At 38.9% G+C, this 20,143-nt stretch overlaps 3 protein-coding genes across 4 annotated transcripts in view; 2 read left to right on the forward strand and 1 right to left on the reverse strand.

Annotated features, from left to right (window-relative positions):
• The first annotated feature begins 6,939 nt into the window (after positions 1–6,939).
• LOC133633953 (uncharacterized) lies at positions 6,940–12,224 on the forward strand. 2 transcript variants are annotated; one of them, XM_062026797.1, is made up of 11 exons: positions 6,940–7,296; positions 8,349–8,459; positions 8,580–8,694; positions 8,871–9,454; positions 9,521–9,721; positions 9,890–10,076; positions 10,192–10,440; positions 10,606–10,730; positions 11,098–11,144; positions 11,229–11,377; positions 11,505–12,224. In XM_062026797.1, the coding sequence occupies exons 1-11, from the start codon at positions 7,135–7,137 to the stop codon at positions 11,690–11,692; spliced, it is 2,118 nt and encodes a 705-aa protein (XP_061882781.1). In that variant the 5' UTR covers positions 6,940–7,134; the 3' UTR covers positions 11,693–12,224. The 2 variants fall into 2 exon arrangements, with proteins under 2 accessions (XP_061882781.1, XP_061882780.1); XM_062026796.1 differs by having other exon boundaries at positions 6,945–7,296; positions 8,871–9,721.
• LOC133633954 (uncharacterized) lies at positions 11,300–13,766 on the reverse strand. The gene is made up of 3 exons (XM_062026798.1): positions 13,343–13,766; positions 12,740–12,958; positions 11,300–12,435 (listed from the first exon to the last, which is right to left on the reverse strand). The coding sequence occupies exons 1-3, from the start codon at positions 13,606–13,608 to the stop codon at positions 12,282–12,284; spliced, it is 639 nt and encodes a 212-aa protein (XP_061882782.1). The 5' UTR covers positions 13,609–13,766; the 3' UTR covers positions 11,300–12,281.
• Positions 13,767–15,606: 1,840 nt separating this feature from the next.
• The window catches only part of LOC133633413 (sodium channel and clathrin linker 1-like), a 59,876-nt gene continuing 55,339 nt past the window's right edge, over positions 15,607–20,143 (forward strand). Inside the window, exons 1-3 of the mRNA XM_062025939.1 lie at positions 15,607–15,741; positions 16,663–16,706; positions 19,336–19,459. Of these exons, the coding sequence (XP_061881923.1) occupies positions 16,669–16,706; positions 19,336–19,459 (162 nt within the window). The 5' untranslated portion in view covers positions 15,607–15,741; positions 16,663–16,668. The remainder of the gene's footprint in view (positions 15,742–16,662; positions 16,707–19,335; positions 19,460–20,143) is intronic.

Below are 20,143 nucleotides of genomic sequence, written 5' to 3' on the forward strand. Positions count from 1 at the left end.
AGGCCACGAGATGTGTAGTGAAGCCTCTGTTGTCATTATATAAACAAACACTAAAATATTTGACCAAAAACCAATGAAGCATCATCACTTAGACTTAGACTAGACTTGGACTTTTTATTGTCATTCAAATTTGAACTTTACAGTACAGATAAGAACGAAATGTTGTTGCATTAGCTCGTTGTAGTGCAGGATAAAAGAGCAATAAGGTGCAGATATAAATAAATAAATTACTGTACAAATAAATATATTGCACTTTTGCATATGCATCCACGTTTATGGATGTATGTTATATTGTCTTTATATTCCAGCGAGTTGATCCGCTTTTGGGGGGAATTGAGGGGATTATTATGATCAAGAGTCTTATGGCCTAATAGAAGAAGCTATTACAGAACCTGGAGGTTCTGCTACGGACGCTGCGGAACCTCTTTCTAGAGTCCAGCAGTGAAAACAGTCCTTGGTGGGGGTGGGAGGAGTCTTTGCAGATTTTCTGAACCCTGGTCAGGCAGCGGCTTTTTGCGATTTCCTGGATAGGAGGAATAGGAGTCCTGATTATTTTTTCCGCCGTCCTCACTACTCTCTGCAGAGACTTCTAGTCTGAGGCACTGCAGGCTCCATATTACCCAAAAATATAACATGATGAGTTTTGGTAATTTTATAAATTTCTCATTTTTAATCAATCAATCAATCAATCAATGTTTATTTATACAGCCCTAAATCACAAGTGTCTCAAAGGGCTGTACAAGCCACAACGACATCCTCGGTACAGAGCCCACATAAGGGCAAGGAAAAACTCACCCCAGTGGGACGTCGATGTGAATGACTATGAGAAACCTTGGAGAGGACCGCATATGTGGGTAACCACCACCCCCCCCCCCCACCCCCACCCCCCCCCCCCTCTAGGGGGGTCTGAAAGCAATGGATGTCGAGTGGGTCTGACATAATATTGTGAAAGTCCAGTCCAAAGTGGATCCAACACAACAATGAGATTTTTAAAAGCTATTTTTAAGTGTCTAAATCAGGGGTCCCCAAACTTTTTGACTCCGGGGCCACATTGGAGTAAAACAATTTGGCTGGGGGCCGGGCTATATATATATATATATAAATAAATGTGTGTGTGTGTGTGTCTGTGCGTGTGTGTATATGTGTGTGTGTGCGTGTGTGTATATATGTATATGTATATACAGTGTATATATGTATATGGGTTATGGGTTATACTTGTATGGCGCTTTTCTACCTTCAAGGAACTCAAAGTGCTTTGACACTATTTCTACATTCACCCATTCACACACACATTCAGACACTGATGACGGGAGCTGCCATGCAAGGCCCTAACCACGACCCATCAGGAGCAAGGGTGAAGTGTCTGGCTCAAGGACACAACGGACGTGACCAGGTTGGTAGAAGGTGGGGATTGAACCAGGAACCCTCATGTTGCTGGCACAGCCACTCGCCCAGCATATATACGCATATATACACATGTGTGTGTATATATGTATATGTATATATGTATGTGTATGTGTATATATGTGTGTCTATACATGTATATGTATATGTATATATATGTGAGTATATATATATGTATATGTGTGTATATATATATATGTGTTTATATATATATATATATATATATATATATATATATATATATACATATACATTCCTCACGCACTAATTGACTTAAAGAGCGCACTTGCGGTATGTCACGTTATCGATGGTAAAATGCATTTTTAGACAATATGATTTGCCTGAGTGGCTAGGAGATGGTAGAAAATGGACAGATTAAAAAAATAATAATAATTTTTTTTTTTTTTTTTTTTTTAACTTGGGACTTCGCGCGGGCCGGATTTTGGACTTCGGGTGTCCGTTTCCGGCCCGCGGGCCGTAGTTTGGGGACCCCTGGTATAAATGGATTAAACCCCTGATGTGATGTGTCAAGAAATACAAAGATACAGTAGTGAAGGTGTGCGGACTCGAGCTGCAGTCGGTGGGAGCTGTAGAGTGAAAAGGTGCCGGACGACTCTGGGTCAGTCTGCATTCTCAGTGAAGGCCTCAACATCTCTTTGCCACTGGAGTTAAAGTCACAGTCGGACATCAAACTTTTCTCCACAAAACTGAAAAAGTGGCTTAAGGAAAATCAGAAGTGTGAGCACTAGAACTGGGTGTAGTATGGACAAATGGGGCCAATTATTTTCAATGTGCTTTTATTTAATCCTTTTGTATGTGTTTTACACTTGTCTCATCTTTTTTTAAAAGCCTAACTGTAACCTGGGCGAGGAGGCGTGGTGATGTAGCAGGAACTCCGGAGACAGGGTGCAGGTAAGAGAATGATTTAAGGTCCATAAATCAGGCAGGAACAAACAAACACAAGGAGAGCGTGTGCCTAGCACAAGGAAAGCTAACAGAATAGCTAAAACACAGAAACGCATAAGGCAAAGTTTAGCTCAAGGAACACAAGGGACTAACGTAACAGTTGCGTAAAGCAAGCAAAAACACCAGACTGAGTGAGGGGAAAACCAGGACTAAATAGCTCTCTGATTAGTGTCCGGCAGCAGATGAGCATCCCGAACACTAATCAGAGGCAGGTGAAAACAATCAGCACCCATGACAACCAAGAAACACAAAACAGGGGTGCTTAAACACAAGTGAATCAAAACCCAAAATAAGCTAAGATCCGGCACTGGATCATAACACTAACCAGGTACAAGGTTTGCAAATTAGCCTGTGGCTATAAGTCCTATGTATTTTGACATCGGTTACCTATGGGTAGCAATGTTTCATTGTACTGTCCCTGTTCACAAAATACATGAATGAATGAATTCATTCATTTTTGTTATATCAACATGCAGCTGTTCTGTGTCATTACACAGAACATTACATTACACACGTCCCTCTTTTTCTTCAGTCTTCCACATGTCGGAGCAACATAGCAAGCTCACTTTTAATAATCATATCCTTATTTGAATTTTGTTTTTATTGTTCTTATTTTCCACACTAATTATGGATTTTCACATGCAAGAGAAACTGTCACGATGCTTTTTGTATTATTGAATATGTCCATCTCCACAAGGAGAAGCACGTGCTCATACACGCCTGCCGGCTGCTATTGCAGGTATTTGCTGCCCTCTAGTGGACAACACTGAAACATGCATACACACATCTATTTATTACATAGTTGCCTCTACTATTATACAGAAACAAAAATGAAATTACATGACACCTCATTCATCAGTATCTGACATCTTGTATGATTTACAATTGTAAAATTATTATTTTTTTAAACTGTGAATATTTTCTGGAATATTTCTCCAAAAAAAGACACATTAAAGAAAGTTAACATCATATTCGTATCAGTTTGATAAAATACTGTTTAATCAATATACAATAATGCATTAGTTAGTGGGAGGTTCAACCTGCATAGCCATAGTATTGATATCAAAGGTTATAACAGTATCAGATTGCTATCAGAGTGATATGTTTAACATGATATATTAATTTCATAATAATGTGTACTTTATTTGTTTGTTTTGTTGATATTGTTATATTTTCAAACTGTTGACATAGTTATATTTGTGTATGTGTTTAACAACATTAAAGATATTAAATCCCCCACACAGATCAGCCCAGCTTTGTATAATTTTCATAACGTTTTCCTTTTTTGATTGAATCAATAGAACTCATATATATAGATTGCAGTTGTATCAATACAATTATTGTAATGGATTAGATTGTTTCAGACAAAGGTTTTTGTTAGCTATTGTGAATTCCACCTCTTTTCTGCATGATAAAGCACAACATATAATAAAGGTTTATGTCAAAGTAATTACAACTGCGAAACACTTGTCTTTCCACACATATTTAAAATAATCCAAATGATTCAACAAGTAGATGAAATAAGATGAAATCATGAACAAATGCAACATAAAATAGGTAGTATAAAACAGAAAATATACATTACAACACAAACTTTAAAACATTGATACGTCTAATAATACTACTAATAATATTATATAACTGTTATAAATGTTGAAGAGCTGACGCTAAACTGAAATTCTAGTAAAATGTGGAAATGGTTTAAAAGTTGAAATAGTTTAAAGGTTAAAATGGTTTGAGAGGTGAAGCGCAGACGCTGTACTGAAATATAGTATGAATGTGGAATGCTAACTGTTATAGTTAGAAGAGCATATCGCAAGAGGTTACACAGTAACAAAATCTATACATTTTTGATCTAGCACAATAGCAAAAATGCTGGCATATAAAGTTAGCATACTAACAGGGGAGCTGAGAGCATACTTCTAACATGGCGCCAAGTAACGAAATCCATGATAATTAGGTGGAAATGCACAAAATTAGCTCAAAAGCCAACATTCTAACATGTTATGCTTACGATAGCAGTGGAAGGGCTAACATAGTTCTAAGATGGCGCCAAGGAACGAAATCCATGTTTATGAGGTTAAAAAGTACAAAACTAGCTGAAATGTTAGCATACAACGTTAGCATGCTAACATTATCAAGGTAACAGGGAAACAGCTAGCATACTTCTAAGATGGTATCAAGTAACAAAATCTATGATTATTAGGTTTAAAACGTCCAAAAATAGCTAAAATGCTCGCATAAAACATTAGCATGCTAACAGGAAATGGCTAGCATACTTTTGAAATCCATGCTTATTAGGTTAAAAGGTGCGAAACTTGCTAAAATGCTAGTATAAAATGTTAGCATGTTAACATTAGCATGGCAACTAGGGTACAGCTAGCATACTTCCAAGATGGCAACAAGTAACGAAACCTATGATTACTAGGTCTAAAACGTACAAAATTGGCCAAAATGCTAGCATAAAACATTAGCTTGCAAACATTAGCACGCTAACATCAGCATGCGAATAAGTGAAAGGTTAGCATACTTTTAAGATGGCGCCAAGTAACGAAATCCACGACTTAGGTTAAAAAGTGCGAAATTAGCTAAAATACTCGCATAAAACGTTAGCATGCTAACAGGTAAAAGGCTAAAATACTTTTGAAATCCATGTTTATTAGGTTCAAAGGTGCGAAAGTTGCTAAAATACTAGCATAAAACATTAGCATGGTAACAGGGGAACAGCTAGCATACTTCCAAGATGGCAACAAGTAAAGAAATCCATGATTACTAGGTCTAAAATGTACAAAATTAGCCAAAAAGCTAGCAAAACTCATTAGCTTGCAAACATTAGCACGCTAACATCAGCATGCGAATAAGTGAAAGGTTAGCATAGTTTTAAGATGGCGCCAAGTAACGGAATCCATGAATGAGGTTAAAAAGTGCAAAATTAGCTAAAATACTCGCAGAAAACATTAACATGCTAACATTAACATACTAGCAGGGGAAAGGCTAGCATACTTTCAAGATGGTGCTATCTAGCAAAATTCATGAGCCAAACGTTTTGGTGTTAAAAGACTGAATCAGTCAAGAAATTTGGGAATTGTGGACCTTTTTCAGCTAAAATTAAGAAGCATAATACTTGAAAATAATCTACAACAGGGGGTGCTTACTGTTAGTGAATTACATTTGAATGCATTACGTGCCTCGTGTGAAAAATTTGCTGGTCAATATTAAACCAATATTTCACTAACACCACCGGCAGCAAAATTGGGTTTGGTTTTGAAATTGTAGTGCATTATTATGGTACTGTTGTGTATTGTTTTCATTTAAAAAAAACAAAAAAATTTAAAAAAACGTTTTTGAATCGAGAAACGTGTTGAATTGAAAAAAAAATCGATTTTGAATCGAATCGTGACCCCAAGAATCGATTCTGAATCGAATCGTGGGACACCCATAGACTCACAGCCCTAATATATATATATATATATATATATATATATATATATATATATATATATATATATATATATATATATATATATATATATATATATATATATATATATACATACACACAATCAATCAATCAATCAAAGTTTATTTATATAGCCCTTAATCACAAGTGTCTCAAAGGGCTGCACAAGCCACAACGACATCCTCGGTTCAGGGCAAGAAAAAACTCAACCCAATGGGATACAATGAGAAACCTTGGAGGGGACCAGTGCAATGTACGTCGAATAGATCTAGTTAATAGTGTGAGACTCCAGTCCATAGTGGGGCCAGCAGGGGATCATCTTGAGTCAAGTCAGCAGCGCAGAGACGTCCCCAACTGATGCACAGATGAGTGGTCCACCCCGGGTCCCGACTTTAAACAGCTGGCGAATCATCTGTGGTCACCTAATAACCTCTCCACGCAGGAGAGGGGGGAAGAGCAGAAAAGAGACGGCAGATCAACTGGTCTAAAAGGGGGGTCTATTTGAAGGCTAGCGTATACAAATGAGTTTTAAGATGGGACTTAAATGCTTCTACTGAGGTAGCATCTCTAACTGTTACCGGGAGGGCATTCCAGAGTACTGGAGCCCAAATAGCAAACGCTCTTTTGTATATATATATATATGTATATATATATATATATATATATATATATATATATATATATATATATATATATATATATATATATATATATATATATATATATATATATATACATACACACACTTTCGCTTCATTTAAAGGCCTACTGAAACCCACTACTACCGACCACGCAGTCTGATAGTTTATATATCAATGATGAAATCTTAACATTGCAACACATGCCAATACGGCCGGGTTAACTTATAAAGTGACATTTAAAATTTCCCGGGAAATATCCGGCTGAAACGTCGCGGTATGATGACGTATGCGCGTGACGAAGGCAGTTGAACGCGTCATCTTGGAATAGGTCCCTCCCAATTTAAACAGCTCTGTTTTAATCGCTAATTTCCACAGTATTCAGGACATCTGTGTTGGTGAATCTTTTGGAAATTTGTTCAATTAACAATGGAGACTGCAAAAAAGAGAGTTGTAGGGAAGCGGTGTGTTGCTGCTGGATGTAGCAACACAAACCAAAACACAACCGGTGTTTCATTGTTTCTTTTCCCAAAAGATGGCGGCCAAGCTTTACTATGGAACAAAGAAGTCAAGCGAACACGGTTGGATTGGACGACACATACGAAGTACAGTGTATTATGCAGCGAACATTTCGAAAGATCATGTTTCGAAGAGGGTCCCTTGCGAATGGCAGAAATGGGAATCAGCACTCGTCGACTCGTGCTGAAGAAAGGTGCGAAGCCAACTATTTTCGATAGACCACGGACAAGTCCGGAGCACCCGACCCCCTCCACAAGCGGACAGACTGGGCACATGAGGTCTGCATTTGCCAAAAGGGAAAGGAAGAGGGTAAGAATCTTGATATCCAGTTTTCATAGTCAGACTACACTGTTCCAATATCCATTTCTTTGTTCTCAATTGTTGAAACCCCCCCACCTCCACACCCCGGATTGTAAATAATGTAAATAATTCAATGTGATTATCTTGTGTGATGACTGTATTATGATGATAGTATATATATGATAGTATATATCTGTATCATGAATCAATTTAAGTGGACCCCGACTTAAACAAGTTGAAAAACTTATTGGGGTGGTACCATTTAGTGGTCAATTGTACGGAATATGTACTTCACTGTGCAACCTACTAATAAAAGTCTCAATCAACCAAAACTAACACACACAGTCATAGACTACTCCAGTGGTTCTCAACCTTTTTTCAGTGATTTTCCCCTGTGAACATTTTTTTAATTCAAGTACCCCCTAATCAGAGCAAAGCATTTTTGGTTGAAAAAAAGAAAAAAAATACAGCACTATGTCATCAGTTTCTGATTTATTAAATTGTATAACAGTGCAAGATATTGCTAATTTGTAGTGGTCTTTCTTGAACTATTTGGAAAAAAAGATATAAAAATAACTAAAAACTTGTTGAAAAATAAACAAGTGATTCAATTATAAATAATATTTTGTACACATAGAAGTAATCATCAACTTAAAGTGCCCTCTTTGGGGATTGTAATAGAGATCCATCTGGATTCATGAACTTAATTCTAAACATTTATTTTGTTGAAGTATTATTCAATAAATATATTTATAAAGGATTTTTGAATTGTTGCTATTTTTATAATATTTAAAAAAAAATCTCTCGTACCCCTTGGCATACCTTCAAGTATCCCCAAGGGTATGCGTACCCCCATTTGAGAACCACTGGACTACTCCATGAACAATGAAATAAATTAACAATAAAATAGTCTACATATAATTATTGCTTCAAGTTCTAGTCAAGTTCTTCTGCAGTATAAAGTATCGTACATTTACTGACATTACTGTCAATAGTGTCAATACTGTCAATAGATTACAATAGACAATAATATAAAGTATTGTACATTTGTACATTTACAGACAATAGATCAGATCATGGACAGTACGACTACGGCATCAGTGGCGGATGCGGTGGATGAACCAATGGCAATGGCACTAGATTTGCCTGATGAGGAGGGCGATCAAGATCAGGTTCGATTTGTTTTCCTAATCAATGTTCAAATGGATTACAGTTCAAGCCCAATCCAAAAGTATTCATAATTAATGTAAATGAGGTATCCATATTACATGTAGCTGTTTCTCCATTTCCAGGGAAATACAAGAGAACAAGGATGCCAGACGGACTGGGTACCGATTGGGACAGCACCAACAGCAATGACCAGTAGCAAGAGCACCCAAACAGGGAAAATACATCATAGATCAAAGGGTATGTCTATTTCGGTGACGAACATGATTCTGCACATCACAGTACACATTGCACGCTGCCTGTGCAGAGTAGAGTAGACAGATAAATTAGGTGATTCAAAGACAATAATTATTATGTGATTCTAGTTTAATTTTAACAGATTATATAAAACAACTTGTGCTTGATTTTATTGCTAGGACACCAGGTGACCCCAGATATCCTCGAGAGGGTTAGAGCTCGGCCGGCCAGGGTTAGTGAAGTCCCATTGTCAAGTGTAGCAGCTCCATCTGACAGCCCCGAGATGCAGACTAACATAGCAGCTCCAGGTGTGTCTGGAATGCAAGCCAAGCTACGACCACCTCCTGCATTGTTTGATGAAGGACCAGCATCAAGTCCCACTGCGCCTTTTGTTGGTGGTTCTTCCGATGACAGCTATGTGCCGAGTGAGTCAACGACATCGGATCCGTGTCAATCTGACGGGTCGCCAGATCGCCCATGTACTCACCAGATGCATGAAGAGGGCTGCCACAAGGAACCGAAGTACATCATCTTTGAGTCGTGCCTCCAGAGTCTCGTCAAGTGGTGTCACTGTCCAGTCTGTGGCAGCCAGGACATAAGCCCTTCTTGGGATTCGAACGGTACACAGCTGACCATGACTCTTCAATGTGCATCATGTGACCAGAGGAGTAGTTGGAGCAGCCAGCCAAACATTGGCCCTTATGCCGCGGGCAACATCCTGCTGTCTGCTGGCATCCTCTTCGCTGGGGCATCTTCTGGCAAGGTGTTGCAAGTGCTGAACAGCATCGGAGTGGTCACGTATGTGAAGAGGACATTTTTCAACCACCAGGAGCTCATCCTGCAGCCAGCCATCAAAAAGGTGTGGGAGGAACAGCAACGGACGCACCTCACCATGCTGCAGGTGGAAGGCCGACCCCTCGTCCTTGGTGGTGATGGGCGAGCAGACAGTCCGGGACACAGCGCCAAGTTCGGTACCTACACCACAATGGAGCTTGTGGCCAATGTGGTTCTCGACCTTCAGGTTGTACAGGTACGACCATATAATCTCACTAAAACACTAGTAACACAATAAGCAGATAAGGGATTTTCCAGAATTATCCTAGTAAATTTGTCTAATAACATTAACCATTTCAATGTATACTAAGCCCCTTTTTCATTTTTTTCTTTGCTCATTCCTTTTCTGTTATATATATTTCAGAGCAACGAATGTCTTGGCAGCTACCATATGGAGATGGAAGGACTGAAGAGGATGGTGGAACTGCTGATCAGCTGGGACCTGGATGTCGGGGTGCTGGTGACAGACAGACACAGACAGATCGCTAAATGGATTCGTGAAAACATGCCCAATACACGGCACTGCTATGACATCTGGCATGTTGCAAAATGTTAGTTGGATTATTTGTATGCATGACAAGTTGTGAAGTAGTGTGTACATATCAGTGATCAGATGAATGCGATATTGTATTTAATCCACAAATTTCTGTTTTTTTCTGTTTGTAGCCATCGGAAAGAAACTGAAGGCCATCGCCAAGCATAAGGACTGTGAAGACCTGAAGCCCTGGGTGCAAAGTATAATCAACCACCTCTACTGGGCAGCAGTGTCTACACCGCCTGGAGAGGGGGAACTTCTGGTTGCCAAGTGGAAGTCTGTGGAGCGACACATTCAGAACATCCACAAGGACCATGGCGACCTCTTCCCAATTTGTACTCATGGACAACTGCAACGGCAAAAGAAATGGCTCAAACAAAGTGAGTAGGCAAATAAGTTGCCCGAAAGCAGTGAGGGACTAGCAGTATTTTCCTGCACATCTTTTGAAAGTCAAAAAATTCAGATAAACTTGTAAGTAAATAACCAGTTTAAGTTGACTGGAACATTTTTGTAGAAACGTTGTTCTATTTTAAATTTATGTTTAGGTTCACGCTCAGCAGTGAAACTGGAGGAGGTGGTCAACAACAAGTCCCTGCTAAAAGATATCGCCATGCTGTCGGGTGAACACCAGACTTCCAAGGTGGAGGCGTTCCATAGCCTTATCATACAGGTGAGAATTAGACTGATTGCCTGTAGGTGGTGTCGGTGGTTACCACCTGCCACTAGGACTTTGGTGGCCAGGGAGCAAAATACTAGAGCATACTAAATGAAGCCTTGATACAGTCAGTGTAAGCAAGAGAATGTTGGAGGTCCAACATAGTGGCTGGCATCTTGGTGAGAAAGATTGCAAACAATTCTGGCGTGGTGTTAACATTGAAAACAAAACAGCTTCATTACTGCAGGAGATCAAGCTTTAATAGCTGACTATTAACAGTTTAATACACAAACATTTGTATTCAAATTTACAAACAATTTATAAATTTACACACACATTGTATGGACGCATGACTGAATAAAGTGTCTTTTATCTTATACAGTTCGCACCGAAAATGTATGTCTTCTCATACATCGGAATGCTGTGCAGGTATGTTTCCACACTAATCTAAGTGTCACTAGTGTGTGCCATACTTTAGTACTAATTATTACATTATTCTGTTACCACACCTAGGAACCTGCTTGCTGGGCTGCACTGGAACGAAAATTCGAGCCGCCCTATAGCCACTACACAAGCGGGTGCTGAGCGCTATGCAGTACGCTACCCGAAGTATAAAGCAGGGGGCCATGTGGTCAAGAAAATCGCGACAGAGCCAACATACCGTAAGTGTAGAGGACACAAAACATGTAAACACTTGACACTTTGTATCATGATAATAATACTGTCAAGTTTCACTCTCCATGAGTATATTATGTTGTGAGCAGGAACATGTACAATTGTATTTTGCAGGCTACGTAGATGACTTGATCAGGGAGGTTGTTGCTGGCTGCAGACAGACCCCTGACGAGAGAACACCACTCAGCGTCACTGTGGATGTGCCTCCCTTCCTCTGCGATGAACTGGAGAAGCCAGACAAGGAGGAAGCCATCGCCAAGCACAGGAGTCGCTTCGGTAAGTGTGAAATGCCCTCCCGGTAACAGTTAGAGATGCTACCTCAGTAGAAGCATTTAAGTCCCATCTTAAAACTCATTTGTATACTCTAGCCTTTAAATAGACCCCCTTTTTAGACCAGTTGATCTGCCGTTTCTTTTCTTTTCTCCTCTGCCCCCCCCCCACGTGGAGGGGTTATTCCGGTGACCATGGATAAAGTGCTGGCTGTCCAGAGTTGGGACCCGGGGTATACCGCTCGCCTGTGCATCGGTTGGGGACATCTGCGCTGCTGACCCGTCTCCGCTCGGGGTGGCCTCCTGCTGGCTCCACTGGACCCTCACTAATATGTTAGACCCACTCGACATCCATTGCTTTCGGTCTCCCCTAGAGGGGGGGGGTTACCCACATATGCGGTCCTCTCCAAGGTTTCTCATAGTCATTCACATCGACGTCCTACTGGGGTGAGTTTTCCTTGCCCGTGTGTGGGCTCTGTACCGAGGATGTCGTTGTGGCTTGTACAGCCCTTTGAGACATTTGTGATTTAGTGCTATATAAATAAACATTGATTGATTGACTGATTGATTGATTGATTGATTTTATTGATTAAGTACAGTGGCCATGTAGATTCTGTTGCAGTCACTGCACGTCTTGGAACCCCGTGTAGTCCATCGATGGGAATGTTGTCCTAATCTTATGTACTACACAAGCTGGTAGTACCACCCTTATGTCCTTTCCCAGATATCCCCAGCAGAAGCGGACAAACTGTCGATAGGCTGTGTGTCGTCTCCGCCTGCAAGTAGCAAATGATGGCAGCTGTTATTATCCGGACATGGATACACAGTGACTCACTGTTCTCTGAGATTCAAAAGACATTGTCATGCATTCTATTCATTTGTCATTTACTGTTGCAGTAAATTGTAAATATTGTTGACATCTACGGTCCATCTATGTAATACTTCTATGATATATAATGTCATGTGCATTGTAGCACAGTACATTTCACAGAATAAGAATAAGATAAGAAAGTGCTCATTCTGACTTATCTTCCAAAGGTTGATAGAATAAAGAATTATTTAAACTTATTAGTGCCTCACTCATTTTGCTGTTGCTGCAGCATGCCATATTGCTGTTTGTAGGCGTTATACGCTGTCTGCAGCACCCATTCATCCAGACACACAGATGGAAAGCCATGGTGGTCTATGATGCACGTCTTCACCCCCTCCTCCTCCATCGTTCTGGTCACTGCCTCTATTTCACTACAGCAGACACACTCAGCCACTGTCTCCATGTTCACACAGTTTTGACATGTACACCTGGAAATAGAAATGTTCATAATATTTGTAAATCAATTCATATTATTGACACCTGCAATCTGCAAACATGTGGAATAATTAATATTATCATTGTCTTGTTGTGGATCTTATTAATCTGCATGCATATTTTTAGTATTGCCGGTATATGGAGCTGTGGCCCATAGAAATAATGGGTAATTAATTAGGTTTGACATTGTGTCAATGATAGATACTTAGTGTATAGATAGGCCTGGGGTGTAAGTTGTAACACTAACAGTAACACATTGTGTCAATGATAGATACTTAGTGTATAGATAGGCCTGGGGTGTAAGTTGTAACACTAACAGTAACAGTGCAAGACTAGGCCACAAACTAAAACTAGTCTATAAATAAATAACATATTACCATTCTGTATTCTCAAGGCGATCTATGTCGTGTGCTCCTCCAGCATCAATAGCAGCAGCGTCCTCCTGACCGTCTTCATCAGCGTCGGGTTCAAAGCGATATGGCTCTATCCCTCTCACAGCTTCTTCCCTATCTGAATCGCTTCCACTCCCCACTAGTCCTTCACTTGCACTTTCCTCATCCACAAATCTTTCATCCTCGCTCAAATTAATGGAGAAATCGTCGCTATCTCGGTCAGAATCGCTCTCAGATCTGGCGGCCATCATTGCAAACAATAGGGAGCTTTGCGGATATGTTCAATTGTCCACGTCACGCTACTTCCGGTAGGGGCAAGGCTTTTTTTTGTCAGATACCAAAAGTTGCTATCTTTATCGTCGTTTTTCTATTCTAAATCCTTTCAGCAAAAATATGGCAATATCGCGAAATGATCAAGTATGACACATAGAATAGATCTGCTATCCCCGTTTAAATAAAAAAATTTCATTTCAGTAGGCCTTTAAATTTGAATTATTGATTTTAACCGCTCTTGACGCATTAAAGTTCCTGAACTTTTTTATGGGAAAAGGTCTATTGTCGATTCGGCTCTCTTTGACGAAAGTGTCAGGTTCAACAAAACAGCAACATTTCTCTTTTTTGTCTTTATGATGTCCTGTCTTCGGACCTCTATAACTTCACACCAAATCCAAACTCAATTGCTCCCTTTCAGTCCAAAAAGTTGTTGATCGTGTGCGACTTCCTCACTGTTTCAGAGGAAAACATTGTGCATGCTATTTACGTCAAAAGTTCTGCAAACATTCCGCCAAGAAGAGGGGAAAAAAACCCACATCAAACCTTATCAGCCCTGAAACGCCACAATCGCTATGACAATGTTTTGAAAGCCTACGAAGAAAGAAAGAAGCAGAGCATGACAAAGAAAGGTGTGCACCATTTTTTTTTTAAAGATAGTAGTAGTAGTAGTATCAGTCTTGAGAAGCAGGAAGCATCTTAAAAACACTGTTATTTGTGAAATAAACAAAAAAATTATTGATATCATCATGCAAGTTTTTTTTGTTTTTTATTTAACCTTCATTTAAGCAGGAAAAAAATCCCATTGAGATTAAAAACCTATTTTTCAACGGAGTCCTGGCCAAACGGCAGCAAAGTTACACATAAAATTACATTCACATAGCACATAAAAATGACGGGATGAACATAAAGTAAAACAGTTACAGATAACCAATGATCTGTTCATAATGAGTAATTTTCTTAAACTACATGATATAATCCAATACAGTAGCCTTCAAGTTATGTTCACAAAGGGCTCTACCTGTAAATATACAGAGTCTGTTTTTGCTCAGAGATGGTCCATATGAACTCAGGGGTGTCCTGAAATTCAAACATAACAAGGGTCAAACGTTATCTATAGCGGGGGTGAAACTGTGGGACAATGTGAGCGGCGAAATTAAACTGTCTTCTAGCCTAAGAGTGTTCAACCTTGCGGTAAAAAATGTGTTGTTGGGAAACTATCAAAAACATGACTAGTTGTTTGGACTATCTCAACTGTGGGACACAGGTGCAAAATAACTCATTGTGGAATAATGGACATAACACACCAGACAAGGCTTCAGAAGACGAAAGATACCCAGGCAAAATGGAGCTAATCTCATGGTCGCTCAATGCTATTGACAAAGTGTCGGCCCGGGTGAGCCGACCTGTCCTGATGGGACCTTTCTGGCCGGCTACACGATGGACGGCTGGAACAAAGTGGCGCGTCCTTTGTCTCTGGGTTTTGGACGTGGAAGACGTGAAAGATGTGATTATTTACGCATCCATGGTGGTGGGCATGATTTGCAAATCAAATCTGCTGTTGAAACTTTGACTATATAACCAACATATATTTAACCAACATATGTTGATTGTAAATTAGGGGCGGGATATGGATAAGCATTCTTGCTTTTTTCCCGTATCCCTTTTTGGTGGGTGCCGTTGCATGTCTGTCAAATTACAAAGAGTGATGAAGTGTTGCTATATATGTCTGTCTGCCGGAATAAATACATAAATTAATTCATTCACAACTGAGGCTGCTTCAAATGCTAGTATTGGAATACTGAAACTATTGGTATTCGGATTGATCCGACCATCCCTACAGGTCACATGACTTCACAGGCTCATCTTTAATGGCCAAGTTGATGTAATAAAGAAGAGTTAAAAGCATAGTTATGCTTTGAGTCTGCATTGTTTATTTATTTTCTCGCTGAATTATATAATGGAATAATTGGTGATGTATCATGGTGAACAATGACTATTTGTGTCTCCTGAAATAGAATTAAAAAAGATAATTGCTTCTCTGTCAAGCAGAGATAAAGTGTTGAGAAGAAGAGGACTTAATTAGCAGGGAATGGTACACCTACATAAATAATGTAAGTTGTTCTCGTGATTATTATTCACCCACCTTTACCTATGTGTGCTTAAGGGAAAGACAATGTTATAATATCAATTTGGACAGCACAGTAAATCATCAGCTATGGACAAGTAAGTAAGCGAGCGAGCTTGAATGGATCTTGTACCTGAACCGAGTTCAACAACAAACCACAAATAGTTACCAAAAATAGGTTGCTTTCTTTTTTTTAATATGGCAAAATATTAGAAAGCTTTATTTGGAAGTAGAAAGAGGCTAATTATGATACTATAATGTGTTTAGGTAATACAAAACCCAAAACCAGTGAAGTTGGCACGTTGTGTAATTCGTAAATAAAAACCGAATACAATGATTTGCAAATCCTTTTCAACTTATATTCAATTGAATAGACTGCAAAGACAAGATATTTAATGTTCAAACTAAGAAACATCGTTTTTTGGGGGGGGCAAATAATCATTAACTTAGAATTTAATGGCAGCAACACATTGCAAAAAAGTTGGCACAGAGGCATTTTTACCACTGTGTTACATGGCCTTTCCTTTTAACAACACTCAATAAACGTTGGGGAACTGAGGAGACCAATTTTTGAAGCTTTTCAGGTGGAATTCTTGCCCATTCTTGCTTGATGTACAGCTTAAGTTGTTCAACAGTCCGGGGTCTCCGTTGTGGTATTCTAGGCTTCATAATGTGCCACACATTTTCAATGGGAGACACTGGTTTTGGGTTTTGTACATCATCACATTTGTACTTAATCCATTGATGCATATATTAGCAAGCACAGTCCATTTAATACCATTAAGACTGTTCATATATATATATATATATATATATATATATATATATATATATATATATATATATATAAAATTTATGATACATATTTATGATACATATTTCAATACCATTTATTTTTATTATACAGGTGACCATGGACGATTCAGAAAATTATATCGAGGAGGATGAAAGGTACAGTGACATTTCATATATATTAGGGCTGTGAATCTTTGGGTGTCCCACGATTCGATTCAATATCGATTCTTGGGGTCACGATTTGATTCAAAATCAATGTTTTTTTTTCAATTCAACAAGATTCTCGATTCAAAAATGATTTTTTCCCGATTCAAAACGATTCTCTATTCATTCAATACATAGGATTTCAGCAGGATCTACCCCAGTCTGCTGACATGCAAGCAGAGTAGTAGATTTTTGTAAAAAGCTTTTATAATTGTAAAGGACAATGTTTTATCAACTGATTGCAATAATGTAAATTTGTTTTAACTATTAAATGAACCAAAAATATGACTTATTTTATCTTTGTGAAAATATTGGACACAGTGTGTTGTCAAGCTTATGAGATGCGATGCAAGTGTAAGCCACTGTGACACTATTGTTCTTTTTTTTTTATTTATAAATGTCTAATGATAATGTCAATGAGGGATTTTTAATCACTGCTATGTTGAAATTGTAACTAATATTGATACTGTTGTTGATATAATTAATTTTTGTTTCACTACTTTTGGTTTGTTCAGTGTCGCGTTTGTGTCTCCTCTCAATTGCTCTGTTTATTGCAGTTCTGAGTGTTGCTGGGTCAGGTTTGGTTTTGGAATTGGATTGCTTTGTTATGGTATTGCTGTGTATTGTTTTGTTGGATTGATTAATTAAAAAAAAAAAAAGAGAGAATCGATTCTGAATCGCACAACGCTAATATATACAGTACATTTTCATATACTGTATAGAGAATGTAAGTAAGTAATCAATACAAATAAATGCTTGACACTAGTGCTGTGCGATATGGACAAAAATACATATCCCGATATATAGTAATTTTATATTCATATAACGAATATGTCATATGTTTAAACAAACAAACAAACAAAACAAAAAACAAAACAAAACAAAACAAAAATATATATATATATATATGCATATGTATATATACAGTATATTGTGACTTGTCCAGGGTGTACCCCGCCTTCCGCCCGAATGCAGCTGAGATAGGCTCCAGCACACCCTGTGACCCCGAAAGGGACAAGCGGTAGAAAATGGATGGATGGATGGAATTTAGATACTGGAATGTGCAATTTCACAATATTTGTGGGACTGCTTGTCATAGACTGTGCCTTTGGACAACAACTCTGTTATGCACGTTGTTCATTACTTGGTGATTTTGAGGTAACGTTAGTATTTTGTCACATTTTAACACCAGCTGTCTTTGTACTGTTCTTCAGGTCTTCAAGTGATAGAATATAATATAACTTTAAGTCGCTAACGGCGACTCATTGATGTCATGTTTTTCAGGTTATGGTCGTTTGGTCTGTGTCTGACTTCTTTAATCCAAACAAAGGAGTTTCTCATTCCTCATTTTGGCACCAATTACTTTTTGGGTTTTGTTGGTTGAGCTTCCATTGCGGTCTCTGTTTCTGCTCAGTTGACATCCGTGCTTCCGCCAGCTCTCACACACATGGATGTATCCTTTAGGTCAGCGATTTTCAACCTTTTTTAAGCCGCGGCACACTTTTTACATTTACAAAATCCTGCGGCACACCACCAACCAAAATGACACTCTAACACAGTATATAATACATATAGTTAATAATATAGTTTTCTAAATGTATTTATACTCACTACTATTATAATGGCTTTACAAGCTCGCAGTATTAATGTTTCTGCCACAGTGTGGGACTTTTTTGATTTAGCTACGAGTTCAACAACAAGGTAGCAAGCTTTGAGGGCTCTCTTGTTTACCTTTGTGGTTTTTCTCAGAAAAGTTGCCTGTTTGTCATTGTTTGTACGTAAGCGTACAAAATAGTCCATCGGGGTGTTTTGTTTGGTGATGGCGTTCAAGCTTGCTTGGCACCATGGCGCTATTGGATAGCTTCTCACCACACACCAAGCACTGCGGAGTCGGTGCTGTCGCATCCCCGGTGAAAGTCAATCCAAATGAAAGATAGCTTTCGCTTTATTGCCTCGAGCTCACCGTCTTTTTTTATTTTGTAGACCACTCATACTAGAGCCTTCATCTGGGTCAGAATTTTGTCCAGGACCCTGTTCGCCATTTGCATTTTCCCTTCTCAAAAACTTCTCCATCACTGTCACTTGCTCGCCTCCTCTTGCTGCGATCCCAAACTGTCACTGTCACGTGATGCGCAGCACTAACTCGATTGTCTTTACAGGTATTTATCACCCTCTGCTGCCACCTACTGAAATAGATGAGTATTACATTATCTGCCGCACTTTATTATAGCACGGACACCCGACAATGGTTAATTAGGAGATATTAAATAATTTCTCACAGCACACCTGACGATCTCTCACGGCACACTAGTGTGCCGCGGCACACTGGTTGAAAATGACTGCTTTAGGTAACGTAAAGCTGAAGTGTTTCCTTATGCGTAGCCCAGATGTTAAAGTTAAAATATAAACAAAGGAAAATCATAACGTATCATAGGCATTTTTATGTCGCATATATTGTAATACCACACAGCACTACATGACATTTTCAGTATATAAGGTTAACCCTCCTCATTTGTATTGCGTAGATAAGTCATTTGGAATAGTGACAGTTTTAGTAGTAGTGTACATATTGTGTTTGCAGGCTGCATGAAGAAGTATCACTCAGTCAGCTTCAGTTGCCCCCTCTGTTTTCGGGAGAGGAGTGCAGCCTAGTTGAGGAGGAAGTCATCATCAAATACGAGACGCAAGCTCAGCTGCTTAAACAGGTCTGCACATCTTAATATGGAATTTCCTTTCTGCTAATAACTGCTGCATTGTAGTGTATAGAATATTCAATTATTTACTTCATGGCGTGACATCACAAAGCAGTATGCACAGCCATATTGGTATCGGGGAAACCAAGATGTTTCTATTGCACAGTTGCTTGTGGGCGACCCCAATTTTCTAGGCATATAACGTTATGAAAAATTCATACAAACCCCGTTTCCATATGAGTTGGGAAATTGTGTTAGATGTAAATATAAACGGAATACAATGTTTTGCAAATCATTTTCAACCCATATTCAGTTGAATATGCTACAAAGACAACATAATGTTCAAACATTTTTTTTTTTGGCAAATAGTCATTAACTTTAGAATTTGATGCCAGCAACACGTGACAAAGAAGTTGGGAAAGGTGGCAATAAATACTGATAAAGTTGAGGAATGCTCATCAAACACTTCTTTGGAACATCCCACAGGTGAACAGGCAAATTGGGAACAGGTGGGTGTTATGATTGGGTATAAAAGTAGATTCCATGAAATGCTCAGTCATTCACAAACAAGGATGGGGCGAGGGTCACCACTTTGTCAACAAATGCGTGAGCAAATTGTTGAACAGTTTAAGAAAAACCTTTCTCAACCAGCTATTGCAAGGAATTTAGGGATTTCACCATCTACGGTCCGTAATA

The sequence above is a fragment of the Entelurus aequoreus genome, linkage group LG18, assembly GCF_033978785.1.
Source record: "Entelurus aequoreus isolate RoL-2023_Sb linkage group LG18, RoL_Eaeq_v1.1, whole genome shotgun sequence".
NCBI classification, from domain to species: Eukaryota; Metazoa; Chordata; class Actinopteri; order Syngnathiformes; family Syngnathidae; genus Entelurus; species Entelurus aequoreus.